The sequence below is a fragment of the Zonotrichia leucophrys genome, chromosome 2 (assembly GCF_028769735.1).
Source record: "Zonotrichia leucophrys gambelii isolate GWCS_2022_RI chromosome 2, RI_Zleu_2.0, whole genome shotgun sequence".
Classification (NCBI taxonomy): Eukaryota; Metazoa; Chordata; class Aves; order Passeriformes; family Passerellidae; genus Zonotrichia; species Zonotrichia leucophrys.
In genome coordinates this window covers 136,432,478-136,451,761 of record NC_088171.1, presented here as the reverse complement: position 1 = coordinate 136,451,761, position 19,284 = coordinate 136,432,478, and the positions used below count along the sequence as shown (strand labels likewise).

Here is a 19,284-nt window from a genome sequence, read left to right as displayed (position 1 = left end):
GTTGTGACCTCATAGGTAAACAGCCAAGAACAGCTTCCTGACTATTCCCTCTATAAAAACTCCCATGGGATCCCCCTTCATTTGCAACTCCTCTTTGGAGACTTGTCATTTAACTGCCTCATAATCCATTTTAAAAATGCCATATTGATTTTTACAGTGCTACCATTCAGAACAAACTGAATGACAGAATGCAACCCCCAGCATGGCTCTGATGTTCCCAAGGACCTATTTCCATGGAGATGCATGCCCACAGCTTCTGGTTCCCTGCAGCAGCTCTGTGCCTTGGCTGGCACTGAGGGAGCCACCCCAGCTCCTGCTTCTGGTGGAGGTCTGCTGCTGCTCCAAATCTATAATTGGAAGCATAGGAAATTGGAGCAAAAGCACCAGCCATGAGCTCTGAAACATCTAGAGAGGGTAAAATGGATTTGCAGCTAATGCTTGCAGAGATGGCAGAACTGCTCCTGATGTGCTTAGATACCAAAGCTTCTTGATGGTTTTCAGGGAATATTTTGAGACAATATCCTTCTCTCAGGAGGTCCCAAACTGGCCCGTGGAGAAGTATCAGTCTGAAAATTCCATATAAATGCCCTGCTGCTAGTGTTTAAAACCACACTGTTTTTAGAGTGGTTTTAATTTAACAGGGAGGGGTGTGTGACTGGTGACCCATGAGAAATGCTGAAGGCTGAGGGTGGTCCTTGGTCCGACGTGTTTGGATAATATTCCAGACAATCTTGGTTTTCCTGTTGGTTGCCAAGTCCCTCATGGGACTGGCAGAACATTGTCCAAAAGGTTCATATTTTGGGATTAAGAGGCAGCTTGTTATGGGACTAATAACATGGAGCAAGAGGGGAAGCATGAAGAAAGCCTAACTTCCCCTGCACAATACTGTACGACTCACTCGTGGAAGTGGAGGAGGGCAGAGGAGATGCTGCCTAAGGGTAAAACAAGCAGCTGTTGTCCCCAGGAGGAATTTAGACAGTGGGAGCCCTGGATCCCACAATTTCTCATGTTCCTGACAAAAGTTTTACCTGCCAAGAATTGCCAAAATCAGGCTGAGCCTGGGACCTAAGGGATGTGGACAAAATCAGTCAGCATAACAGTACCCTCCATGCTCTGGATTAAAACTCAAACAGAGGCAGAAAAAACCCTGCAATGTCCCCAAAGCACTAAAATTTCCTGCCGTAATGATGACAGGCAGGGGCTTATCTGGCTTTCCTGCATGTGGGAGTGTTTCTGTTGTGCAAATCCTTGCAGCTGCACTTTTCATGTGGGGCAACTGTTGCAGCTAAGTAAAATTGTTAAAATGAGTTAATCAGCTTAGTACAATGGTTTCCAATATTTTCCATAAAACAATTTGCCTCCCACATAGTCTCCTCTGTCCCATTTCACAGCACAGAGCGGAGCCACAGCACCCCTCGGGCTGAGCATCCGGCGCTCAGCACCAGCCCGGCTCTCCCGTCGCGCCTGGAAAGGGCCAGGGCACAGTGCTCAAGCTGAGACTTATGATGTGCCCTCAAGTGCTTCATTTCTCTGCAGTGAAACTCCCCAGTGAAGGGAAAGCAGTTTTCCTAATCTGCCTAGAGCTGTTGGTAGAGGCGGCCACGCACGCTCCCTCAGCCTGCCCTCTGTAATGGATGGCTGAAGCTCTCGAGGCTATAAATCCTGTCTCTCTTCAGCTCACAACTGGGCTCAATATAATTTTTTTTTTTTATTTTAACCCCTAATTCCAGGGCTTTCCTCTACCTGTCCCTAATTTTCTGATGGTGCCTAATAAAGACCAGATGAAAGCCTGGATGTAAGGAGCTGGGCTGACCCTGGTCCTACAGGGTGCCCCCGTTTTGTGTCACAGGTCTCACTGAGAGCTGCATTTGTCACCCCACAGCGCACGAACTGGTGGCTTGGATGGGAAGGTGGGCCTGGTCCCTGCTGTCACCCCAGGCTCTGGCTCTGCATCTGAACTGGCCACTGCAGGGGACGTGTCCCAGTTTCTCAGCTGACAGCCGGAGGTATTGACTTAAATGAGGCTGGAATTAGTCATAGCTACATGGTAGCAGGTTTTTACCTGGAAGAGGTAGAAAATGCAGTAGCAGTTCCATTTGAAATGTAAAGTAATGGTAATTAACAGAGGTAACTCTTTGCTTCCCATTCAAGTCTTACCTGCAGGAAAATTGAGCTGAGAAAGAGATTTGGTAGACACCTTGGTCCTGTCATACCACAGGGTCAGGATTGCTGAGGGATGCTTTTCAAAGCTATTCTCCATCCATTTTAAGCAGCTGCTTCAGCATCCCTGTTCCTAAAAAGGATTTTTTTTTTTTGCTGTTGTTGTTTTTGTTCCTAGAAAGTGTCCAGTGTGCTATTTTAGTCTGTTGTTCCATCACTGACATGGAGATGAGGTTAATCCCCGTGTCTCCCTAAAAAAACCCTGTAGCAATTTGTTCTCTGCTTTATCTCCTCCCAAGGCCAAGGCCTTGGTGCCATTCTTTAAAAGGAGTACTGTCCTTTTTGATGGTGTGTATCTCACATGCAATAATTCAGTATTTCCCATGTGATGCTAATAACAGTAGAAGGCAAGAAATCACATCAAATGCAGAAAAGCAAGAAGGCAGTGACAAGGCAGCGACATGAATGAGACAAAGAAGTGCATAAAAGAGGAGCAGACCTCAGACAGCCAAGAGCAGGACAATGTGACACCTCACCCGTGGCAGTGTCACTGCACAGACAGTTCAGCACCTGGGGGCAGGGAGAGGCAGCATGGGAGGAGCAGGAGCTGTGGAGGCATCTTCTTGTCTCTCAGATAAGGTGTCTCTTTTGTATCACAGTGTCCAGCCTGTTCAAAACAATCCAACTGTAACACAGTCTTCTTGGAAGCCTTGCAGCTCCTCTGGTGACTTCCAAGGTTTAGCAGGGACAGGTAAATGCAGTTCCAGTTCTACAGTAAGGAGATGGGACACGAAGAGATGATGGAAGGGAACGTGTCCTTCTGTCCTTTCATAAGCAACAGGTCAGCAGTGGGACTGGGAATATCCTGTGTGCTTCTAGGGTTGGACTTCATTCTCTGGACTTCACTATGGATTCAGGATATGTGCTCACATCAGAAGGCTTTGCTCAAATGAGAACAGATCTGCTCAGCTAACACAATGTTAGTTCAAGAATACATTTTTTGGACAGGGACAGGGCATTGAACTAAATGGGCATCATTCCAAGCAGCACAGCTTGGGCCTGTAACCCCTGATAGGGGCTCAGGAGTTTGATGGTAAGCTTTGATGGATCCACAGGATGTACATGAGTATAACACAAGGTCATGCAAGTTTCATCAAGAACTGATTGCCACTGGAAGGAAATGACCAGGAAGAATGAACTGTACAATTCGTGGCTCCATTGACAGCTTCTGACAAACTGTGCATAAAGAAACTGCAACCCCATCCCCAGGATTTGTAACGCCAAACCTGTATGGGCACAAATGGAAAGGCCTTGCCCACAGCTTCAGCTAATATTTTCTGTGCCACCGGGGAGAAATATTTCATGATCACGACAGCTGCTGTTTCATTATAAAGCAGATCTGGTTTAGGTGGCATATTGTTTATAATGGAAAAAGTCCTAGCGTGCAGCACACAGAGTTGTAATAATATGGCACCACTGTAACCCCTAGGGAGACTCTGATGGTGAAAAGGGGATGTGACATAGCAACTTTCTCTTTCTTGTTTTTATTTCCCTCAGCCCAAGAAGTAATGTGCACAGATCTGTTCAAAAGCAGAGCTTTCCCTGCTAACACTTTCTTCTCACTGACAAGGTTTATGGAGTAAAAAGCTTTTTAAAGATATAAACAGAATTTAGTAAATTGCAGTCCCATCATGAGATGCTAAAATAAAAAACATGATTTATGATTTTTTTAGATGACAAATTATCTTGTCTATGTCAGTTATAGCTTACACTATATAATTTTGTTCTACTATTTTGTATTAATCCAGTGTTTTGTGTTTGACCAAAACATGTCATCAGTCTCTGCCTTACAAATGTGAGAATATTCAGAATTATGGCTGAAAAGAAAAACCTACATATATGGAAGAGCATAATATCATGCTGGAATTTCATCATTTCAGCATTTTTGTGAAAGCTACCTAATCCATTGACTTTTAAATTGCTTGCATGCCATAAATACTGAGAATAAATGGGGCGGGTGGGATGGAAGTGAAATGCCTCACAGCATAAACAGTCTAGTACCTGCTTCTTTGGGTCCCCTTGGAGAATGCTTCACTGCTGACAAGGGCATTCCCCAAGTCTTGAGAAATAAGGGCAGTGAAAGGAGAATTCTTCCTCACAGTGTGCAGTGTCTGCTCACTGTTGCACTGCACTAAAGCAAAACCAGAAGAGCTGGTCTGGATTCCCAGCCAAGCCCTGCCCAGCAGAGCAGAGCCCTTTGCTCAGGTAACACCTGTGCTGTGCTGCATTTGGGCAACCCCTGCACCCGTGCAGCAATTCCTGCACAGAGCCAGGGACTGCCACTGCTGAAGGAGACTTGGGTGGGCAAAAAGCTCTGCCCACCTTCAGGTCTTGGAAACAACCTGAATGAGAATGCTTGGACTGCCAGGTGAGAACTGTTTCTAGAGAAAATTCTGGGTTTTTTTCCCCTACTGTTCATGACCTGGGTCAAGCTTGATCTTATTTAAATCAAACAAAATACTTTTACTGTATAATAAAAATTCCATGTTTTAATACATTGCCATGCACAAATGAAGTCAAACAATGCAGAGTACAAAATTGTCAAATATACAAAATGATAAAGCAGATACCCAAAGCTTCCAGAGATCATGCCCAAAGATACCAAAAACTTGATATTGGTTTTAATTTTATTGTTTAAAAGAACTCCTCCCTCCCGCCCGGGCTTTATTTTTGTTGATTTTTGAAAACAGAAGTAAAGACTGAATATAAAAGCTGTAAGTTGGAATTAAGTGATGGCCACTTTGTGTACTAAAAATTAGTTTGCATGATAAGTTTTGTTTTGGGAAAAAAGCACTGCTGTGCAGCTGAACACCTTGGATGCCTGGGGAAACGCAGTGTACATCAAACAAAAAGGCACACTTTTGTCTCATGCCACCTCATTTGGCTCCATCATTAAAAAGTTCAGCCATAGATGTACTGGGAATAACAGTGTGTCACTTTATAAGCATTAGAGTGCTGGCATCTTCCTAGATTATCAACCAAGTTAACATTAAAAGGAGATCATTGGCTTAGAGTATTTCCTTAGTGAATCTAAACCAGAACTGAGTCCCAAGGTAGCAGGACCAGACACGCCTTGCTGGCTTCAAGTGAGTGCTTCGACCATGGCCAAGGGCTCACAGTCAGCCTTTCTGCATCCCATGTCCTGCATCAGGAGACCAGATCTCTCAGGACCTTGATCCCAGCCTTCCTGTCACTCCCTGCAGCTCATGTCCATCATCAGAGGCCAATGTGGACCTGATTGTGTCCATGAGCTCCTTTTTGGGAAGCAGCCTTTGGACGCAATTAGGTTCAACTGCAATTCCAGCTGCCTGACATCCTCAAGGTCATGTTCAAATAACCCTAAATTCAACTCCCCAAAGCAGAGGACCCCAAATTTAGAGTCCTCGTTGCTGGTTTATGGTGTGCAGAGCCAGGCAGGCATTCCTCCCATCTTACCCAGACAGTGAAAAAGAAACAATAATTTCGAGGCAGGTCCAGGTAGCTGCAGCCCCTACAAGAAATGAAAGCAAAGCCCAGCATGTCCCAAGGTACTGCCCTGCCACCTTCAGATTCTGCAATATCTGTGAGAAATTTAAAAATACTCATCTTAGCCTTGCCAAGCATCCCTGCAGCTTAGTGCAAAGCAAAGGAGACTTCTCCTGAGAGGACACATCCCCTCTGGGGAAATGCTGGTCATTCCCATCACCAGGGGATTGTCCAGTCCTGCCAGGAAATGTCTCCTGCCGTGGCTGCAGGAGCTGCTCAGCACAGACTGAGCACTGCTCTCTGCCTGTGGGGTAGCCCAGCATGGCTCCATTCCTCCCCTTGGTCAGTGGGGCTGGATTCAGGGGAGAAGGATGAGATGTGTGTCTCATGCTGAGATGCTTTGCATAGGCTGGAAGCTCCTGTCCCTCTGTGCTTCTTCTACTGCCACTTAATCTCCTCTCCACCTTTCTCAGAAGTTCAGAGAAGGAGCCTCTTACATACAAGGGAAGCAGACAAAGTGACAAAAGGACTCCAAACATTTCTTTTTCTATCTGCTCTTGAGACCAAAGCCTGGCTCAGTAAGGAAAACTTCTGCCTAGATGTAAAGCTGCCCTCTCAATATTGAAAAAAACCCAACCAACTTAGCAAGTCTCTCAAGCATCTGATGGGACAATCTGAGAGTTTTTTTCCTTCTCTGCACAGCTTCTTCTTGCTTACATGCAGTTTTGCTGCAATACCAATATCTCTGCTATAAAAATCCCTGTGTTTTGCTATTTAATTTGGTGACTCATGATATTAAATAGATAAATTCAAGGCAAATGCTTAATAGAAGGAATGTGATTAGAGGTGTAACAACTACAGAGGATTTTTATTTTCTGAGAAACTATTTAGATATATTTGGAATTAGTACCAGAAAGGAGCTTTTCATTTCCTTCTTAGACTGAGCCTGGCCTGAGCCTGAGCTGTGATAATGGTGGCAGAAGCAGATGTCAGAGTCATGTGCCAGTTCAGCTTCACCCCATCCCATCCATGCCTATCACAGAACACTCTCCTCCAGAGCTGCAAGGTGTCCAGGACCAATCTACAGTAAGTATTGCTTTTATAGTTTCCCTTGTTTGTGTGAACTGTTTACTCTTTGGACTGTACATCCAGTTTGTGCTTTCCCCACAGTTGATGAAGCACATAGAAGGTGACTCCAGTGGTTCACACTTGCCTTGTGCACATCAACAGTGGTTTTGTGAGATCTGAATCAGACGCCAAGTACTCCTTTGCTTATTTCTGAAGTACAACATTCAATCCAGCCAATGGTAATGGGACCCAATCTGGCAAAAACCCACTGCTGGGAGCAGCTGTCATGTCTCTGGGTAATCCCACTGATGTAATTTCGCTTGCAGGGCTTTATTACCCAGCTCCAGTGGGGCTCCTCATGAGAGCAGAACTTTGCTGTCTTTGAAGAAGGAACCTGTGTGCTGTGCCCAGCTGCACAGTGATACAATCACCCTCTCCATCAGCACTGCAGCTTCTTTGCCACTTGTTGCAGGCACGAAAATCTGTTTCTTGCCAGCAAGATGCTGCCTCCTTAAGAGGCAAGCCCACAGCTGTTGTGCCTTGCTTTGACTACACATCCACATGGCCCCATCATTTGCATGCAGCATTTTGTCCCAGGCTGCCATCAATGAAAAGCTACAGAATCTTGGTATGTCCAAGGGTTTTGTTGTCCATTCTTGTCCAGTTCTCATCCTTTAAATATGTGCAGCAGAACCTTACAACTTGAGCAGACCTAGCTAGTGATGCTCATACCAAATGCAGAGCTGTCCACAGAAGCTGTTTAAATTAATACCATTTTGTAGGGGAGAGGAAAAAAAGAGGATATAGATCACCCTGCCTTCCTGTAATATTGGAAACTTCAGGATATTTTTAATTCAGAAGTTTACATCTGATGATCTAGTCTAATCCTTGCATAACACATGCCTAATAACTTTATCCAGTAATTGCTGCACCACGCCTGGGCTTCAGTTTGAGGTAGAGCTTTTTGACTTAGAAAAATACTGTGCATACATTTAAAGACTTTATGTGATGGAGAACATACCAGGTAACTGAGTATGTTGTCTCCACTGGTAATTATCCTCCCTGGTGAGTATTTGCACTTAACTTCTAGCCTGAAATCAGTTTCCAACCAGCAGAGCACATCATTCCCTTTTCCTCCAAACAGAAGAGCCACCTGCCTTCAGACAGCGTTTCCCTGCCCAGGTAGAAGATTGTGATTGCAGACAGAGATCAAGTCACTGCTTCAAATTGCTTCTGAGATAAATTAATAGCTTGAGCTTCATTAGTTTGACACTATAATAAGACCTGTTTTCCTGCCCTTGAATGACACTGGGAACTATTGAAAATAATCTTCCCAGGTTGTTGATACCTTTCTTGAAAGACTGGAATGGCATCACTATTGCCAGGTCCTACATCCCAGCTGGCAAAGGCATCTCTGGGGCTGGTGCTGAACAGATAATTTATGACACCTTCACAGCCACTGTGCTATTGCATACTCCCCATGCTACTAAGTTGGACTTGCTGCCATCTCTCCTGGGTTTTTAACTTTTCTGTCCTCCAGGTTATTCTCCAGTACTGACCTGCTCAAATCATTATTTATTGTGCCCCTGTTTTTGTCATCTCTGGCTGTTGTCAACAGTAATTTTCCCTGGGGGGTATATTGAAAATAGAGCGAACCTTGGGAGGAGCTCATCAGAAATAGTCTCAGTGAGGATAATTCATATTTACAGCTATTTTTTGTGATCAGCCTGTAATCCATTTTTAATCCATGAAATATGGGTGATATTGATTTTGCATTGTGCTATTTTGTTCTTTATCAGAATCAAATGCTCTGTAGGAGGCTAAGTATAGTATGCCAGCAGAGCCTCTTTTCTCAACAATCCTTTGATACCACAAAAATAATAGCAAGTTTATTTGGCATAATACAGTTCTATAAAAATAATATGAACAATTTTATCAATTACTCTAATGATTACACCTTATCAACTTTTCCATGATTTTGCCTAAGACCGATAGGAAGCTAATGAGTCTATAGTTTTCTGTATCAAACCACTCATTCTTCTGCATTATTGTGGGTCTGGTGTCATTTGAAGCTTCCTTTATGTTTTCTGGTTCTGAGGAGTCCTAGACAAATTTTTCCTTCACTTTTGGATTCAGGTAATGGTTCAACAAATTTAAAATTATGTTTGGATAGCTACTGCTTAATATTACCTGTAACTACTGATGGAGCAGGAGGAATTACATTTTAATGTGTAATCTGACTCTCTCCTTCCACTGCTTTCAAATACAAAACAAGACTGTTTGTTGGGTTTCCAATGTAGTGTGAGCAATCTCTGTGCTGGGCCTGTCTAACATCACACTTAGCTTTGATATGGCAGTATTTATTAGGATATATGTAAAGTCTTTGGTGTAACCAGCCCTAACCTATTTGCCACTGACTTCCCATACATTTTTGGCTTCCTTCATTAAGCATCTACTTTCCTTACTTGCTGATTTATCCTCATGAGCCTGCCTAATCACCCATACATTATGTTGGTGAGTTTTTTGCCCTCCAGATTACTTTCCTGAATTTTACTATAAGAGGTTGCAGGTAATGCTGGTCATATTTTCCCCTCACCCATCAATTTTAATTATACCAAAGGACCTTCTCTTTTTAAATTAAAATCTTATTGACAGCCTATATATACCAGGGTTAATTGCAGTTCTGCAGCAGAGTTGTTCAAGGAGACTCTGATGGCAGAGATGGTAACTCTTAAGGGGATCAATGTGACTTTGCTTTATTTTGAATAATGCAGATCTTTTGGCTTTGTGGCAGGTGGAGGAGGTTCATTTTAGTGATCACAAAAAAATGCCACCTCGATGCTGGCTCCTTGGCTGGCACTAATCAACACATCTCTGGAGCCTGTGATGGAGTAGTGCCAATGGAGGTCTGCCAGGGTCTGCCATGGGGTCTTCTGAAAATTCAGGGCAAACCCAGAATTTTGTAGTTTTTAATGGTTTTATTTCCTCAGTGACATTGCAGCTGCAGTTGAGTGACAACACTTACCCTAAGGAAGAGACAGGGAGGGGTGGACTCACTGGTACAGCACTGCCATGCATCTGGACCAGCAAAACCAAAGAGCTCATGGAGCTTTTCCAAACTCCCTTCCTGGAAGGCTGCCTTTCCCTTAACAGAGTAAATGGCAGGTGTTCAGGCACAGAAAGCCACCCAGCTGAAAAAGAAACGAGGAACAAAACAGTGCAAAGGATGATCTCAGCTGCAGTGTGCTCTCTGGGGTGAGCAATTCCTCAGGTTTCTGGTGGAGGCCGTGTCACGGAGCGGAGCACTCGGGATGGCTGAGCTCTGCCAGGGATTCCTGGAGGGATCTGATGCTGAACCTGGCACAGGGAAGCCAGGGAAGCGTGGCAGCAGGGCAGGCTCCAGGCTGGGAGGAGGGCTGCAGGCCTGCACAGGAACAGGGTCCTGGTCACAACCCTGCCCTGTCTCAAGAGATAATAACTGGTGATCACTGTAACAGCAGCACGGCCTTGATGAATTTATCTATCTGCACTGGCTGATAATGGCTGCTTTATGAAAACAGCATTAGTCTTCCACTCTTTTGCAGCGAACTAATGGCTCTGAGCATATTTAAATTCACTTCCTTTGCCGGAATAACTTATTTGCTCCCTTTCATGTTGACTTGGTCTTTGGCACTCTCGACATAAATGATTTATTGACTGGAGATAAAGCATTCTTTCCCCTGAACTGTTCCTGCGACCCAGGCAAAAGCGGATATGTCTGGTATTAATAAGGTGTTCAGCATAAAAAATGCAATAGACTTGATTGTCTGCACTCAACAGCCTTTCCGAGAACACAGTACCTGCCCCCATTCATAAGAACAAAAACCTCTCCCACATGTTTATTTATATTAAAAAGTTTTCAGAAGAATATGCTGGGATCCAGATAGTTGTTCAGGAGATGTAGAACAATTTCATAAATATCCCTGAGGAAGCATGGCCTACTTTGGGAGAATAACAGTGATTAAAAAAATCCAAACACAATGAATAGTTAAATACAAGCCAAAAAGTACAGTTATTTCCTTATGGCTCTGGCAGACAGTCACACACGTGAGAAGTGTCACGGGGCTCGGGGGGCTATGCTTGCAGTTATCCACATGCATAGGCTGGCTGCAGGATGGAGACCAACCAGCTCCAGGGGAGGTTTGTCCAATAGGCACCTACAGCAGACATCTCTCAGAGTCTGGCTACTCAAGGGTCTGGACTTGATTTTCACATTTCTCAGGGCCTATAACACTGCTTTTCTAGGTCACCATAGCTAAAATCCTGGGAAGCTTTTAAAACAAACTGTTTTAACAGGATAAGTGCACACATCTAAATTCATGCCCATATACTGGAAGATGTTCAAAACTAACATTGATACAAAAAAAGCTTCTAGTGGCTCTCTGCCTAACCCAACTTCTTCTCACACACCCTTTAAAGATAACATTCTCTGATAAACTCTTCTTTTATCATTCAAATTATTCTGGATTTTTTTCACTGGATAGTAAAATAAGAGAACTACTGTAGAAGTATAGCATTCTCTTTTTAATTTAACATATCAATCAAAGTATTTTGTTTTTAACTGCTTTACCAACATGAAATTGATGTCAGTTGTCAGAGTGCATTTTTAAAACCTGTAGCAGAAAGAGCTGTAAAATTTGCTGAAGCTTACAGTGGACCTGTGCCATGCACATGGCCAGCTCTATTGGTATCAGATTCCAACCTGCAACCCTATGAAAAGCTCTAAAAAGTGCAAATGTTGCAATTGGCAAAGATCCTTATGTTTTAAGGAGAATTTTTACACCAATTAATTTGAAATTGGGGACCAGGACTTTCAGAAAGAGAATGTAGAAGATTACTACTTTGTAATTCTTGGGAGCTCCATTTGAGAATCCATGGAAAGACCCAAACCATTAAAAATCGCTAGCAACTTCTGAAAATCTTTGTCACCAGTAAAAATATTTTGCTTTTGCACTGAGTGCTATAGAAGTATCCACTATGCTGAATATGAGACGGGTGGAGAGCTGAAACCTAAGCCCATAACCATCTTAAAAAAAAATAAACCCTGAAGATAATTATCTGTTTGTTGTACAGGCACCCTCAGTGGTTGACCTTCCACTCTCTAGCAATGAACTGTACAACAGTTTTTAAGAATTATAACACAGGAGCTTCCTCCAGAAAGGTGCCTGTGACTTACTCTAACTGCACATTCTCTCCATCCCTGCACCTTCACACAGCATTGTCTCATGCAGAGTTTGGAATTAATGCTAACTCTACTCTACTCTATCAGGCTGGAGAGAGTGACAGTCTTTAAGTACACAAAAAAGCTACCTTTGATTTTAAAGGAAGAAGGAACAAAGAGGTAAGCCCCCTCAGAATGTTGATGACATCAGTTCATTATAAAGAGTGTGCTGAGAAGGTCCTGATGTAAGGGACAGACACAAATTCCACTGAGTCCCCATGGAAGAAACAGCACCACAGCCAGCTGTGATACAACCAGTGATGAGGTCAGCCATTCAGAGACTGAACAAAAAACAACGTTCAGATTGAATGCAACAGTCATGAGCCTGCTACAGTATATTGAAAGGCTTATTGGAACCATTTGCTTATTCCCAGTTCCTACCAAAATACTGTTTTGAGTAGAAAGTGGAAAAAGTTAATGAAGAAATCTCCCCTCTCCAAAGGGAGTGTCTTGCTCCCTAGAAGTATAGTCTTACACTTTACCTTTTTAGAGAGTTTGGTTTGGACTACAATTTCCCAGCCCTGCCCAAAACATAAGTGGTGGCCAGCATAAAGAACCTGAATTCTTCCAGTTTATTCTGGTTTTATTGCAGACCAAACCCAGGGTCACATACATGTCTGAGAAAAGCTCTCCCTTGCCTCTCCCTCGCTGAGTTAGAAAACACACTGGCACACCAACAACAGGACCCTTTGACATTTGGTGGGTGAGAGGGAGAGCAGACACAGTATCCTACAGCTCCTTCAAACTACCCTGGTTTTGGCTACTTCTGTGACAGCTCTTCTCTAAGTCTTGATAAAAGAAGTCACATCTCTGCCACATGCAAATCTATCTACACAACCTACTGTGAACCAGTGAAGGGATGCTAGTACTGGGCTTAGTTTGGATGCAGTCTCAGCACAAACACTGAAACATATCCTCAGTATTTTAAAAAAGGACCATTATATATATATGGACTGTGCTAGTTCTGTTAGAAAAGCACATATGAAGTGCTGATATTGTTTAACAGAATACCATTAGACTGCAAAACTAACACATACAAGACGTTTACATTCCTATCAGGGTGTAATATTGTGAACATATCCACTGAGATTGGAGAATTGTTGTAAGTTTTTCCTAAAACATCATGCCATCTGCATACATAATAAAAGAATCCAGTAGTTGCCATGCTAAAACAGGACTTCTAGTGAAGGGCATAGACAGTCCCCTAAAGGGAACTCAAAAGTTATGCACAGTGATGAAGACTGGAAGAAATTTTCCAGCTAAAGGTCTGTCAATGACCATTTTCAACAAATTAGATATTTTGGATATTTTGCACCACATATTTACTCCACAGCAAACCAGGTCTCCCCAGAATGTATCAGCTGAGTAGGCTGATTTTACTTCAAGTTTGTCTTCAATCCTCCATGGTCATCTTCTGGCAGCGCCATTTATTGTGGTTTTTTCATGAAGGAAAGTTCGCTTTCATATCAAGTGGCAGGACAGCAGCTTTAGAGGCTGGAAATGTTTATGGAGAGCTCTCTGCTGGGGCTGTGAGAAAAACAAAACAGAAATCCAAAACCAGACTGTGAGTATAGAACAGAGCAAAGAAATTATAATGATTTCAACTAAAATGAAAAAAGTCAGGTTTGAGCTTAGTAAATGTACTTGTAGAATATATATTGTGACCCTAGAACTTTTTTTAATCAACTTTACTCACCAATCAAAAAACTCTTAATCCATTCCTTAGATAAAGTGCAGACCAGAAATCATTTGCATGATTTAACAAATCCTACTTGAATTTTATTGCCTCATGTGAAAGCACAGCTTTTTCTTCCTATAGTCTGAGTCCCAGAGAACAGGGCTCTTCTGTTTGGTTGGATTTGCATTAACTACTGAAGGCTTGATGGCCAAAAACTGGAAAGGCTCTGTCAAATGCCCAAGTAATATTTGCTGTTCCCACACCCTTTCTGCTGGCTAAGATGGTGAGAACTGGCCATTGGTGCATAGGTGTGAAAACAGCTCACCCCTATCCTTCTCCCCGCCAGACCCCATAAGATAATGAGGAGGTTGCAGAGTTTCTCTTTCCCCTGCTAAGCAGTACAGCACAGTCAGAGCTGGGGGCTGCTAGGAAAGCCCTTGCAGAGGTGTGCAGCCATCACACCACAGTGGAGGTCACTTGTAACTTCCCCTTCACCCAAACTTGTCTTTGAGAAGCACAGCAAAAGGACAAGAGGCAATGGACACCAGAAGCAAAAGAGATATTCCAGTTAGATGCAAGGAAAAACCTCTTCCAAGTGAGGTGGTTACCTTTTGGACCAAGTTCCTGACCAGACTGTGGGACCTCCACCTGCACAGAAATCTGCAGCTCAACCAGATGAGTCCCCACACAACCTGATGTGGCCCTACTTTGAGCAGAGTTTACTGGAACCATCTCCTGAAGTCTCTTCCAACATAAATATTTTTAAGCTTGTACATTTTCTGAAGGGGATTTGTGCTCCTTTTTCTGCCTTTCTGAACAGGAGATGAGTGCAACAGTCAGTTGTTAATTCAGGGTGCAGCACATAAATGCCTGTAAACTCATCACAGGCTCGAGCTTCTGGGGCTGAGGAGCCATGCAGAGACAAGCTCACCATATTATTTCATGGAATCACAGAATCATTTAGGTAGGAAAAGGCCTTTATGATCATTGAGTCGAAGTGTTAACCCAGCACTGCCAAGGCGACCACTAAAATGTTTTGGGATGCAGCTTTGTCCATCACCATCACCTGTTTTATGGACCAGATCTCTGACCACAGCAGTGCTGGGATGGGACTCATCAGGATGGGCTTTGCACCCTTTTCCAGGTGACATCCTGTTTAGTTCATGAAAGCATGTATCTGTAGGTGTGGGATGAGCTGCACTGTTGGGGTTTTGGGGCCAGGTTCCCAATGTGAAGCTAACAGGATACTGATGCTGCCAAGGCAGCATTCACATCAGCTGAAACTCAGGCTGGCAGTGGATTCCTGCTTCTCACTCCTTCAAAATCATTCCTGGTAGGCTCTTCTCTGTGGGCTGTGGGCTGACTGGCTCTGCCAAGCTGTCACTTTGCCCATATTTGCCTCTACCAACCCCAAGTTCTTGTAGCAATGGACATGAAGGTCTGATCGAGCAGAGAAAGGATGGGATGATAAATCAGTAGGTATTGCACAAGACTAAAAAAAATCCACCCACTCCCTGCCATGAGCACTTGACCCCTGAGTGTAAATATGCCCTATGAAATAGAGGAACAGTAAAAACCAGCTTACTTAATTATTTCCCTCCTTATGTGGGCACATTTACCTGATTACAGTGCTACTCTGATTTCTGTTTTTATAGCTGCTTTGCTGTTATCCTCCAGGTTCTCTAGGGCAATGTTCCCAACACCACCTACTGTCATCTACTACATGAGATGCCCACATCAGTAGTGGCCTGAGAATGGTGCACATTTCAGACCCAGCAACTGGTTTCACATCATGGAAGAACATACAGTAATGTTCTGAGCCTTCAGCTGGTGTAGACAGATACAGATAGAACTGACTGCATCCCCCAAGACAAAAAAGAAAGCAGTGGTGACATAAGCAATTTTGAAGACAAAGGGCAAATCTATGGGGGGGTTTTAAAATTGGAAAGCAGCAAACAGCTACTTAATCTCAAAAGTATTTGATTTCAGGTGAATTAGAGGGTGTCTCCCATCTGTGTAGCATCAGTGGAGATAAACCTGTCTCACAAAGACCTGTCTCTCTTTCTTTGAGCTCATCTGCTGCAAAGAAAGGAAAATTTCAAAAGCTCTCCCAAGCAATGGAAAATACCTTGCTTAGCCACAGAGCTGGAGGACTAAAATAAAATGGGCAAACTGGCTAATTACATCAGGTCAGGCCTCAGGACTGCACTCATGCTGAAATTCCCCAATCATCCCCATTGTCTCAGTCATTAGCTTGTCCTTGTACTTCAGTTTGAAATGAGCCAGCTGGCCCTTCAGACAGAAACCCATGAATGAGGAGAAATGCAACTGATGCCAACCTGAGCTCCATCCACCCCACAGAGGGAGCACAACCACTCTGAGCCATCAGAGGGTCTGGACACAGCTGCCAACACTGAGCAAGCAGACAGTAGCAGCCTGTCAAGCTCTGCATTTAGAGCAAGCAAACTCAGGCTTTAGTGGTCATCTAGCCTGTTTCTTCTCACTTTGTCTTTTGAGGACAGGGTGTTAGAAGCAGTTCTTCTTCCTCATTACCTGCATCATTTTTCATGCCCAGCTGGAGGCTCCTCTAAGGACCCTGGTTTTGTAACAGTTCATATCCAGTGTTTACTGAAAGGAAAGATCTTTATAAAAGGTATCACAAATGAGCAGTTGCCTTTGAAAACCCAGCCTGAGACAGTAAACAAAGACAGCCCTTTGCAGGGGGTGTATATGCTTACCAACACAACAGAGAACAGATCTAATCTCACATGACATTTTCAAGAAGCTGATGCAGAAAAACAACTATCATTTCAAAGCCAGGGATGTATTTCAGTTTTTGAGTATCTGTGCTGTGTGATTTTTGTCTGAGAAAGGGACACATTTTAGATTCATTTTGAACACATGTTAATTCAACTCAACCTAGAGGTATTACCTATTTGCCACATTTCCATAATTGAGGGATTCTGATAAAGAAAACAAGCATCCATTATCTTTGCTAGGTTTACTCTCCTGGAACTAATTTTATACTAAATTTCTAAAGTCAGCACATTTCAAACACAGGATTATAATGAAAAATGTCTATTTCCAAACATCCTTCTACCATCTATTCCTGGGAGTCTGTGAAAAACTGCATTTGGCTTCATTTAGAAATATTTTTTCTGTGTTAGAAAGGATATAGGTATTTCATTTCACTTCATGTGTCTCACGTCATTTGAGACATTTTAATATGCTGTACATTACTGCAGACTTGCTTTATCTTGCTATTAACTAATTAGAGTTCATAAAACTGTCCAGTTATTGGGGATGGGAGGGACCTTGAAGACCACCTAGCTCCAACCGCCCTGCCATGGGCAGGGAGCCTTCCACTGGACCAGGTAACTCAGAGCCCCCTCCAGCCGGGCCTTGGACCCTGCCATGGATGGGGCATCCCCAGCTTTTCTGGGCAACCCCGCCAGGGCCTCACCCCCCTCACAGTACAGAACACCTTCCTAAACCTTATCTAAACCTTTCAGGGTAAGGCTCCTTGTCCTGTCACACCATTGTGGAAATTCTCTCTCTAGGCTCACTGTAGCCCCCTTTAAGGTAAGGGGAAGGTGCTATAAGCTCTCCCTGGAGCCTCTTGCTTGCCAGGCTGAACAGCCCCAGCTCAGCTTGTCTTCATGGGAAGGTGTTTCAGCCCCATGATCAATCGAGTGATTTTGGACTCCTCTGAACTCACTCCAACAGGTCCATGTCCTTCTTGTACTGGGGATTCCACAGCTGGACACAGCACTCCAGATGTTGTGTGTGTCCAGCTCTGGGGCCCCCAACAGATACCACTACCATTGAAGAGTTCTGGACACTGGTAGAAGAAAATTCCTGGCAGCCCACTCATAAATTTACCCTTTTCTTTACTCTGCATTGAATTATTATTAGCACTGAGGTGTGAGAGAAGGAGGCGTCTCTCTAAGGCTCATGGCAGTTCATGTAAAAAGGAAAGTTCCTTCTTGGGGAGCTGCTGCTGATCCCAGTCAGCCACCATGGTGGAAGGAGAACTGGCAGGGGCTGGGAAGGGCTGCCATGGGCAGCCTTGGCAGGGACAGCAACCATTTACCCCTGTACTTTACCAATGAAGTTGTACCTGCATTTGGTTTGACTCTATGACAAAGCCATCCCACTCCTGCTCTGGGTGGAGAACAGCACTTCTGGTTCTTGTAACCTGCAGGTAAAGGCACCTGCTGCTGCTGCACATCCTCCTTTCATAACAGGCCGCTGATAACCAGAGTCAGCAGTGCCAGAGATCCAAGGTTGCCTCCAACCATTGCCTGTGTGCAGCCAGCTGCAGCCAGCAGCCAGAGGGAGGCAAAGCACAGCCCCAGCCCCCTGACCCCTCCTCTCATCAGCACAGGCTGCAGGTCAGGCCTCAGGGCTCAGACAGTGCCACAGCCCTGCAGCCTCTGCTAAACACTAGAGACTGAATGCAACACCAAGCAGCCAAGAGAATACAGACACGTGGATGCTTTTTGATAAAACTGCCAATTTTGTTTTGATTCCCAACCAATCATATCTTGGTCTGACTTGCCTGACTTTCCCCTCATTACTAAATCTAGTAGCTGATACAGTCTTGAAGGTAATTTAATGTTGTCAAGTGCAATTGTCAAATGGTGGAAAAACACCAAGGAGGAAAGGAAGGAAGTATCTTCTTGCTTTGATTTTTTAATTTGGTTGCCAAGCAAGAAGCAAACATTTTGATTTTGGAGCACTTTTGACAGAAAAAGTACGTCTGTGAGCACAACACCTAGAACATCCAACATAGTAATCCTATGCTAATCCTAATCCCAAGCATTTGATACTCTTTAATGAGTCCATGCAAAATAACTGTAAAAGCCAAAAATACATAGAATCAAATGTTGTCTTCCTTTCACACCTACTTTTCAGGGGACAGTTAAGACATGTTTGTCATTAACTATAAAACCCAACCATGAAACAAGACATTTTTTGTTGAAATGATCGGGAACATTGATGTATCATCACAAGACTCCAAGAGCAGAGTCCTTAAAACAAACAGCAGCTGACATATAAATTGCTATTTCTGCAAGGATAAATTCAAGATTTCTTTTTCTTCCTCTAGACAACTTGCTCCCATAAGCAGGTACTCTTAATCCTCCTGGATAGAGCTTTAATATCTGTTGATACCATCACCACAAATATGCTCCTGAATAAATATTCCTGCATGAGATCTGGGGAAGAGAATGGCATTACAAGCAATAAACTCCTTGGTGTTATTTATGTATTGCTGCACTGCTCCCTGAGTGTCTCAGGCCCAGACAAAGGCTTGGAGGGGGCAGCTGGAGCACAGCTTGGCACAGCCTGCATGGTGAGTACGAGGGTGTGTGGGATCCTGGCTCACTCCCAGATGTGCTGTCCAGATCAACAGCACATCTCAGCTCAAGGAAGGCTTCAGGGAGCCTTCCAAAGCAGTTTAGACAGGATGCTCAGAGTTTTAACACAGATGATGCACATTCAGCAAGGTCAGGCAAATCCCATCCTCTTGTTGTGTCTCAAGAGGTAACTCCCTTCCTGCCTGTGGTGCTGGGCTCTCCAGCCTGCATCA

The 19,284-nt window shown here is 43.8% G+C and overlaps 1 protein-coding gene across 2 annotated transcripts in view; it reads right to left on the bottom strand.

The window, feature by feature from the left end:
* Positions 1-4,681: 4,681 nt before the first annotated feature.
* Positions 4,682-19,284, bottom strand: part of SAMD12 (sterile alpha motif domain containing 12) — a 177,004-nt gene continuing 162,401 nt past the window's right edge. For both annotated transcript variants that reach the window (XR_010439244.1, XM_064706578.1), the window contains one exon: positions 4,682-13,540. Coding sequence is in view for 1 of the 2 variants with exons in the window: in XM_064706578.1 (XP_064562648.1) it covers positions 13,518-13,540 (23 nt within the window). In the remaining variant the exon portion in view is untranslated. The remainder of the gene's footprint in view (positions 13,541-19,284) is intronic.